A 10,074-nucleotide genomic window follows, 5' to 3' on the forward strand; every position below is an offset into this window, starting at 1 on the left:
CTTCCCCTGCGACTGTTGCTCAAACCTCAGGGTGTCCTTCTCCAACTCCTGACTTTGTCGTGTGCAGGGGAAATTACCTCATCTTAACAACCTGGATTCTTGTCCGTCATAGGAGCAGCATAGGGCGTTCTTCTGTTTATGAGCTTAGGAAGACTTACAGGAAGGTACACTACCAAAAAGAAATAATCTTTTCTGTGATGGCAAGTTTTGGAATGATGGAGTGCAGGCTTTGCTGGCCCACATCCCCCCACTGGGGATGGGTTCCTTGCTTCTGCTCTGAAACGAGTCTTCACAGTCACATACGTTTCAGTGCTACCAGGATAGGATGCTCAGCTTGTCCTTTTTTACTACTCTGCTTAACACAAGTAGTGCTGCAGAAACAATACCCACCATCTTCTTAACAGTACATCCTGAGAAGAACAAATATCCTGTGGTGTAACACCAGGGATCTCACGTTGTGCAAAATTTTCATTCTTTTTTTTATATACCCTGCCTTATCTGAAGCATGTTTTGGGGGAATTACCACCTTTGGTTTTGTTTCTTTCTATGTACGGATACTGTCATTCCTGTATTTCTGCAAGTTCAAAGAACAATGCGTGTACATGCCCTTACGGCCGCGCTTATCTTCCTTCTGAAGGAATTCCAGCTACTGATAATGCCAAGAAAATTGAGAGCACATGCCAATACTGCACAGAATGTGAAACACAGGTTTGCAACCTTGAACGCTAATTACTAAACAATTCCAGAGATGTATCCATGCACAACAACTAACACTATTAAGATACCTTTTTAAGGCCATGTCTAAGAGGGAAACTCCACCAGCATTATGATGGTCAAATAGTACTTAAAATGGGCGCTAATTGGTTTTTCGTGTATGACTACAAAATAGTGTTTTACTTGTAGTTAGTATGATTTTGATAGAATTTAGCTCCGTGTTTTGTAGAAACAACTGTATTTTGACAAGTCAGCAGTTTTTGCTATTTTTCTTGGGTGAAAATTATGTTTATATTACTTTCAAACAAAACTCCTTGAAATATTTTATTTTCAGAATGAAGACTAATAATAATATACATGTTATTGGTTCTCTTCTAATAATCCATTCTTTGGAAACAGTTTTGAGTTAAGAAGACGGACAGCTTTTCTTATTGATATGGCATATATAGAAAAAAAAATATATATATTTACAGAATACATGTGTGTTATATGTAAAAAGTTCAAATTCTTTGTGCCTTTCATTCTCTTTGAGGGCAGGACGTGTTAGACCAACCAATTAGGCATGTAGCAATTCTAGAATGAGTGAGGTCTTGAAGTTCAACAGGCTTTAGCTTTGTCCATTAACAATTGGAAGCAATTTTGATATCATCATTACTAAAATGCTTTTTTGATTTATGCAATTTAAAGTCCCTATACTCTTTGCCATTTGAATTCCTAAGTGACACATTATTCAAGCTGCTTGCTTAGAAGACCTATCTCCTTATTAGTTACTGTTCTTCTGATGATCAGAAAAACTTGACTTTTTATCCACCCACACACTTGAAAACTGCACTAACCTGAAAACAGTGTCTCCACCATGCAACAAGACCATACTCTGTACTGAAAACTAAGTAGTACTCCCGGATACTCCTGCCCTTATTGCCAGTGAGAAGTAAATGAGGATGAGCTGATGGACCACTGTCTCACCACAGATCAGAAAGGAGAGCAATCGTAATGTACATATTTTACTGAATTCACATGTTAAACTGATTAATTCCAGCAAGCATAACTGATAGGAGATAGTAGACGAAGAGAAAATATATTAATTGTTACTTGGTTTTGACAGTGGAGAAAAAATGTACCTATATTCATTCCCTCTCCCCATCTCTCTCAGACAAGCATATATGCACATAGCATTTAAAATATTAGCACTCCTATCATTGTGAGCGCTGGTAGAAGCACTGAAAATGGTATAGGAAGTCTTACGAAGGATACAGCGAAGAGCTACTTACAGCCAGGACGATGAGCATTATTAGGTTCAGTGACTTGCCTGCTTTTAAATCCCACACATGCTATTTCTACTGCCTTAACTCAGATTTATGTGCAGCATTTGCTGTGTATTCTCATTTGGGTTTTGAGGTTATCATTTTAGAACTGCTTGTGTGGCCTTATATTGGAGTCTGTCATAGTGGGGGGGTTAATTTTTTTTTTTTTTTTTTAAGTTAATATAACTTCACAGAAACGGCTTCATTCTGAAGGTCCGCGGAGGCTGCAAGGTCTTACTGTGACCCTGTTTGTCGGACTGAGGTCCACAGGGTGTAGACTCAGACCTCGACAAGAGTAATTTACTTCCCTGATCGTTATTTGCCAAGGCATTTTACACTCGGAAGAGGTGTTTTGGAGAGGTTAGAGACTGAAGGACTTGTAGACAAATCAACCCAGGCTTTCATTTCCCACAGCTGGTGGGATGGGGGAAACCCGCTCTGTTCTCTTTTACATCGCAGGTTACTTTTCATCACATTGACCATGATCATATTAAGCTATCATGGAGCCAAAGCTCCAACTAAATGAAAGAAAGCACTCACTCAGAGTGTATACTGTGTTCACCTTTGTCTGAGTTCATGCTTTAATGTATAACACTTTGCCAAATTTTGTATTTTTCAGATTAGACTCTGTATTTACTTTGGTGAATGGAAATAATTGTCAATAATTTTTATCACACTTATCAGTCCATAAGCTCTTATTTTTTCACTTAGGGCAAATTCATAAATAGCTGTATTGTGCAGCTGTAGGGCAGAATTAAGCCTTAAAACAGAAAATTATTAAATCCTTCGCTCAATTCAGAGTTGCAGAGACAAACTGATCCTGAGAGACTTGTGAGTAATATGCATTATACAGCCTCCGTTGCACGTTTCTTTGAAACCTAATGTGAAAAACAATATTCAGAACTATGTTTGCCTACCAATAAAGTAAAAATTATAAGCAGGGAAATGAAAATGTGTTATTTTAAGTCATAGTGGTTTCATAAATGCTTTTGTTGGTTTATAAACTGTAGACACCACATCGTTAGCACAAGGCAAAGAGAGTGAACATGCCAAGACGTGCACTTTGTTGTTTGCTACTGACACACTGACCCTTCCCTTTAATTCTGAAATACTTTTGGAGCAACTGTTTCAGGATTTCAGGAGTACCTGAAAAAGTGACTTGGCACAGCTGGTTCAACCGTTTTATTTCAAACTTAGAATAAACACATCAGACTTTTAGTTCTAAGAAAGGCATAGGATATTTTGGCGTGTTGTATCATGATGTCCATTACCAGAACAAGTCATAAAGGTGGTTTTAGTCTACACATAGCATATTAGCATGTGGTGTATTCCAGGATAATCATCTTTTTAACATACACACAGTGTTCTCATGATATTGCTTGAAGAAATAAACGTTGCAGCAACTGCAACTTTTATATTACAGAGAACCCACAGGAAGTAATTCAGCTTTTATTGTAATGAAGCGTTTTAGGCACCATTGTAAGCACACAGATGAATTAATTTGTTATTGATGACCAGAGAAACCCTGTGTGTTTCGTGTAGCACTTTTTCATCCAAACAGTGGCTTGGATGATAAACAAGTGGACTATTTGCTATTACTTTATTATTTGAATGATAAACAAATGGATTTGGATGATAAACAAATTTTGTATTGGATAAAGCAAATGCTTTTGCATAACAGTTCTCTTGTAGTCATTAGGGGGGAATATTTTAACCATGAGATCTGTATAGGTTGACAGTCCTTGGGATGTCTGCAGACACGAATTCCACAGCTGGAATTAGCATAACTGACGGTTGATCTGACAGTGCACTGTGCCTGGCAGTATTCATCTTGCTCAGAGAACACCATTTGGCCATAACAGATCCACTTAGTTCACATTTCTGGGTTTTTTTTTGAACACTAATAATATTTCTTCTGTAAGAACTCCAAGATGAAAATTGGATACTTCCTTCCATTTCTTTATAGCGTTGTCCAATTTGTTGTTTAACACCTGGGAGAGGCCCAAGCTATTTCAGCAGAAATTTTGTAAGACATCTTCAGCTCAGACATACGCTCCATTATGAAGGCTACAGAGTGAGCAATGGTATTTGCAAACTGCTGGACTTGATTTCTTTATGTGTATCTTCTTCCACACCTTTTACAATCCAGAAGTCATGAAAAGCACTGAGCAGGTAACTGCACCACAAAGTCACAAAGTATCTGCCATGTGTACAGAAACAGCACGGTCTGGTACTCAGAGGTGCCAACTTACGGATTTTGTCCTCAGTTCTGTTGCTGTCTAATGGTGGGACAAGGGAAAGGTACTCCGGTACCTCATTTCTTAACAGGTATCATGCGTCTAACTCATGTTTTTACTTGACTTGGAGACTGTCAAATGAAAACCTATGTACTTTAAACAAAAGTTGTTTCAACAAGCCATACATACAAGTCTTACTTCTGAAAGGTGCTGCAGCTGTTTGCTGCCTGAGTGGGCTGTAAAATAGAAAATGCAGCACAAGCATTAGTGTGCTGCTATAATTTTTCAAGAATATCAATTAGTGCTTTCCTATATTTATATTTCATGCTTATCCAGCCAAAATCCCAAAGACAGACATATAACTTTTTTCTTTTTTTTAAACGGGCAAAAGCTCTAGAGAAAATTATGTCCACAAGGAGGGCAGGGGTGAAGAACCATCTTAATAATTTGAACCTATAACTCATGCACATGGCAGAAACAGACCTATGTATGATAGCATTTTAATGATAGATCACCCATATATAGCTTCATAAAGTATAGCTAGGACATAAGTATTTATTTCTATACACAGTAATATAATATGCATCACCAAATTGGACTCTTTAGTACATAGCATTGGCATTGTTGCGTTTTGCGTAATCACTGAATTAATTGGTTTCTGCATTTGACATTCTCATTTATTTCAAACTCCATAATGATTTCTCATGCTTTATGTTGCAGTGTTTACCACTAAGGAGTAGAAAGTCAGGCAGTAAACTTTAAACATGGATGGAAACCCACTGAAACTGGTATTTTGTTTACTGGTAACCCAAGCACTCAAAATTATATCTACTAAAGCATTAATTACTACCTTGATAATATCTTTTTTTTTTTTTTTTTTTTTCTTTCAGGACATAAACATTGTTGAAGAAGTTCTTGTTGAAAGAGTTCTGGATGGGTCATTCTTAGAATATGAGCATGTGAGTCACATAACAACTACCGCAAGAGTGGAAGAACATGTTCCATAAATAAACACAGTCATCAAAATTTAGCCTTTTGCAATTAATGGAGTGTTAGTAACCTGAGTGGACCTAAAAATGTTGTTTTGTTTTTTCTTCTTAAGTATTGTTTTGCTTTTAAGTTTGTTTGTTGTTTTTTTTTTTTTTTTTTAAATTACATTTCATTTTAATTTAAAAAATGTTTGTTTGGGTTTTTTTGTAAGGATAAAAGTAAATATTGTCAGTTTCTCTACTTAAAACACAATGGTCCTGAACTCGCTGCTAGTCCAGAACACAGGAACACTGGCTTCCACAGCAGCTTCTCCTATTTGCAGCTCCGTTCCAGGAGGAGGCCAGTCTCCTGTGTGTTGATGATGACAGTTCAGTGCTGGAGGCAGATGACAAACAACGGCGTTTCACATGCTACGGGACCAAATACATTGGAACGACCCCCCACCTGCCCCAAACAGTATCAGGCACACTGCCTGCTGACAAGGACAGCAGGACTGACCCCATAAGGCTGCACCTAAGTTTCCACTTATAGTACAAGATGAGACTCAAAATTAGCGAAGTTAGTAAGTGAAAGCCATCTTGAAAGGACAGCAGAAAGTGAATATTGTGTTTATAATAAAAAAATAGAAAATCATTCAAGAGATCAACAGCATCTTTTAACTAGCCTGAATTCTTACGATGTAAATTAAAACCCAGTATGTATGGGGTTTTTTACAGGTACATTATAATATAGTATCTTTCAAAGATGCAGTTGATTTGTAAAAAAATAAAATTCATGTTCATGCATAGAAGCATGTACAGTGACTAATGTAGGTTAACGTGTTAACAAGGAAAATCCTAATAGACTTTAGGTCTTTACTGTTTTTCTTGGAATCAGAAAGTGGCTCCTTTTTGGGAAGAGAAAGATTCAGTGTTTCACGTACGTGGGAAAGCTGCTTTCCTTTCTCTTTGGGAATGAAATCAACGGCTCAATGTCCAAGTGGAAGCCAGTGACAAGTGGTGTTCCTCAGAGGACCTCAGAGGTCAGTACTGGGACCAGCGCTGTTCAACATCTTTGCCGGAGACATGGACAGTGGGATAGAGTGCACCCTCAGCAAGTTTGCCAATGACACCAAGCCGTGTGGTGAGGTCCATATGCTGGAGGGAAGGGATGCCATCCAGAGGGACCTGGACAAGCTCGAGAGGTGGGCCCGTGCAAACCTCATGAAGTTCAACATGGCCAAGTGCAGGGTCCTGCACCTGGAACATGGCAATCCCAGGCACAAATACAGGTTGGGAGGAGAATGGCTGGAGAGCAGCCCTGAGGAGAAGGACTTAGGGCTGTTGGTGAATAAGGAGCTCAACATGAGCCAGCAATGTGCATTCGCAGCCAAGAAAGCCAACAGCATCCTGGACTGCATCTAAAGAAGCGTGGCCAGCAGGTCCCGTGTGGTGAGGTCCATATGCTGGAGGGAAGGGATGCCATCCAGAGGGACCTGGACAAGCTCGAGAGGTGGGCCCGTGCAAACCTCATGAAGTTCAACATGGCCAAGTGCAGGGTCCTGCACCTGGAACATGGCAATCCCAGGCACAAATACAGGTTGGGAGGAGAATGGCTGGAGAGCAGCCCTGAGGAGAAGGACTTAGGGCTGTTGGTGAATAAGGAGCTCAACATGAGCCAGCAATGTGCATTCGCAGCCAAGAAAGCCAACAGCATCCTGGACTGCATCTAAAGAAGCGTGGCCAGCAGGTCCAGGGAGGTGATTCTGCCCCTCTGCTCTGCTCTGGTGAGATGCCACTTGGAGTACTGCATCCAGCTCCAGGGTCCTCAACATAAGAAGGACATGGACCTGTTGGAGTGAGTCCAGTGGAGGGCCACAAAAATGATCAGAGGGCTGGAGCACCTCTCCTATGAAGACAGGCTGAGAGAGTTGGGGTTGTTCAGCCTGGAGAAGAGAAGGCTCTGGGGAGACCTTCTAGCAGCCTACCAGTACGTAAAGGGGGCCTACAGGGAAGGTGGAGAGGGACTCCTTATCAGGAGGAATAGTGATAGGATGAGGGGTAACAGTTTTAAAGTGAAAGATGGGAGATTCAGATTAGATATTAGGGAGAAATTCTTTACAGTGAGGGTGGTGAGACACCAGAACAGATTGTCCAGGGAGGTCGTGGATGCCCCATCCCTGGAGGTGTTCAAGGCCAGGCTGGGTGGGGCTTTGAGCAACCTGGTCTGGTGGGAGGTGTCCCTGCCCATGGCAGGGGGTGCAACTGGATGGACTTTAAGGTTCCTTTCAATCCAAAGCATTCTATGATTCTATGAAATCTCCTCAGTCAGAATGATGACAATGCTGCTCCATAGGGTGGAATTTGTGGGAACATTTAAGTAAAAAAAAATAAATCTTGTCTGCCAAAGAGAAGTAGCCAAAAAATATAGGGAAAAAGTTATTGGATCTATGGCTTCAAGAACTTCCCATTCCCCCTGCAGTTACATTGCTTTCTCTCTTTCCCCTTCTGCACACATCCATCTTTGATTGCTCCCATAGAACAAATCCCTGTCCTTTTCACGTTGGCAAGATGTGCTGTTCTTCCAACAGCAGCAGTGTTGTCAAGAAAGCAACCGGAATAAGAGCTATACAAAAAGTAGTCATACAAAGTTGTACAACAGCTGCGCAAAGGTGATCACAAATGTACCTCTTGTGTGGGAGCTGCCCCCTGCAAGTGTCAAAATCTTATGAGCAGCTCTGCAAGTTTTCACTGTTGAGATTTCATTTCACAAACACGTTTTATCACGAGGAATAAAATGCTGGCAGGGCCGTTGGTTTCATTTCATCAAAAAACTCTGATTTAAAATGCTTTCCTTCACATAAATGCGTTTCATAAACTTCAGCTGCCTGATTTCTCTTTACATGTTTTCTATGTCAATGGCAAAAACTACGTAAGATTTACAAGGCTGGTGCTATATATTGCTCCGTGGCATACACTAGTTGTCAACTCCAAGGTCACAGCTTTATTAAAGGATCAAGATTTACAATAACGTTAGCGAGAGCATGAATGCCTTCACACACACCTTCCTGAAGTTTACTTCCCTGAGGTCACCTGTGCAATTTCTCCCCCTGCCAAAAGCTACTAATCGAAAAATACTGCCGTCTCCTGAACAAAGTTCAAATGGACCTATCATGTTCCTTTAGGAATAAATCTTTGCTTTTGTTTAACACCTGCCTTCAAAGGACGCAACCCTCTTTACCTGCAGAAATTAATTTAACTTCACAGCAGCCTTATTCAGTGATTAAAAACTGCTCCCTTTTTACAGATTGAGAAATTGAGGCCTTGCTGAAGTCATACAGGAAGACTGAAAAGACGTGGAAGTCCATCTCTGCCAGCCTCTGGCATGCTGAGGCTGAAGGCCACGCTGCCTTCCTCCCAGTGAGAAACAGAAGGTGATAGAGGTGATAGCGTGATAACATCTGAACTGAGGCTTCTGTTACTCGTTCTTTGAATGTACATGGATAGGGCACACCTGGAGCTGGCTACACAGCTGTGGTGTAGTCCTAACGGACACAAAACTACACAAGAAGTGTTCTGCAGGCTATTTACCACCCAAGGTGTAGTTCTGTGTCTTCCTTCGGCGGTACTTGCACTGTTGAAGAGGTTACTGCCACCAATCCCCAGTCATTGTTGGTCATGCCTACTCAGATCTACCAACCTGGCTTCTCATTTCATTTCAGGGAAGAAGATAATCAGTTAATCACTTTAAACAGTAGGGCTTTTTTTGCCAGCCCATGAACAGGTCAGCTAACCCTTAGCAGCCTCTAACAGAGCAATGATGAGCACAGAGAAGCAGTAAGCTCCTGAGCTAGCATGGCCACAGTTACAAGAGGACATCTTGCAGCAACACCTCAAATACCACACCTGTCCTCTCCCAGGAGATCCATGCCCAGGGAGTTCTTACTTTTCCACTAGATTTTCTCCCCACCTGAAGCATAGGCAGTAAATATTCCAGCCCAGGCAACTTAAATCTGACATTGGGCCCATCGCTTCAGATGTGCTTCCCTTTGGTGTTACGGATCTCCTGGTACTTGGAGGTGTTCACATTTTGCCTCCATGTGGTTTAAAAATAAGGTATTTAGGGCAGTCATGGGCCTTTGCTCTGCCGTCTCTGCTTTTGCTTAGGAAGACACTAGCATTTTTAGATCCTGAATAAGAAAACAGAGCCGGCATCGTTCACAGAATCACAGGATGGCTGGTTTGCCCCTCACGCAAGGGAGACCTGAGCTTCAGCTTCATTGCCTGCAGTTCCCTCTCTCCCTTCCAGACCAGGAGCCCAGACCAAGGCAAAGGCACTGCCTCTTGGGCCCATCACATGAAGCACCTCTGAGGGACCGCCTGAAGTGTAAAGAGGTGTGAAAGGCTGGAAGGCACAGGTGAACCACAGGTCTCCCCCAGCCCAGTGGGCTCCTCTGAACATCCACCTATGGGGGCAGAGAAAATGAAGGTGAAGGACCCATTTCCCCTCAGAGAACGGTGGTAAAGGCTTTCCTCCGATGTAGGGCCTAGGCCGGGGCTAGAGCCCTGGCGGACACCGGCTGAGGGGCGGCACCGGCTGCCGCCACAGCGGGCCCTCCCCCAGCCGCCGCCGAGCCCTCGGCCCTTCCCGGCGGCGCCCGCAGGCCCCAGGCGCCCGCGGAAGGGGAGGTGCGCGGCGCCGGCTGGCCCCAGGAGGGCGGCGGGGCCGGCGGAGAGCGGTAGGCGGAGCGGGGTAGCCTCCCGGGCAGGGCAGGGCGGAGCGGAGGGAGGGAGTGAGTGAGGCCGCCTCGCCGTGTCATCGCAGCCCCCGGCGGGCCGGGTAGGCGATCG

At 42.7% G+C, this 10,074-nt stretch overlaps 1 protein-coding gene across 1 annotated transcript; it reads left to right on the forward strand.

Moving 5' to 3' along the window:
• Window positions 1–546: 546 nt before the first annotated feature.
• Window positions 547–5,262, forward strand: RNF125 (ring finger protein 125, E3 ubiquitin protein ligase). Its single transcript, XM_014936894.1, is given in 6 exon segments — window positions 547–708; window positions 1,252–1,274; window positions 1,609–1,673; window positions 1,676–1,704; window positions 3,985–4,092; window positions 5,146–5,262. Coding segments are annotated over 6 exon segments (504 nt in total).
• Window positions 5,263–10,074: the final 4,812 nt, after the last annotated feature.

The sequence above is a fragment of the Calidris pugnax genome, unplaced genomic scaffold (genome assembly GCF_001431845.1).
Source record: "Calidris pugnax isolate Ruff unplaced genomic scaffold, ASM143184v1 scaffold51, whole genome shotgun sequence".
Taxonomy (NCBI): domain Eukaryota; kingdom Metazoa; phylum Chordata; class Aves; order Charadriiformes; family Scolopacidae; genus Calidris; species Calidris pugnax.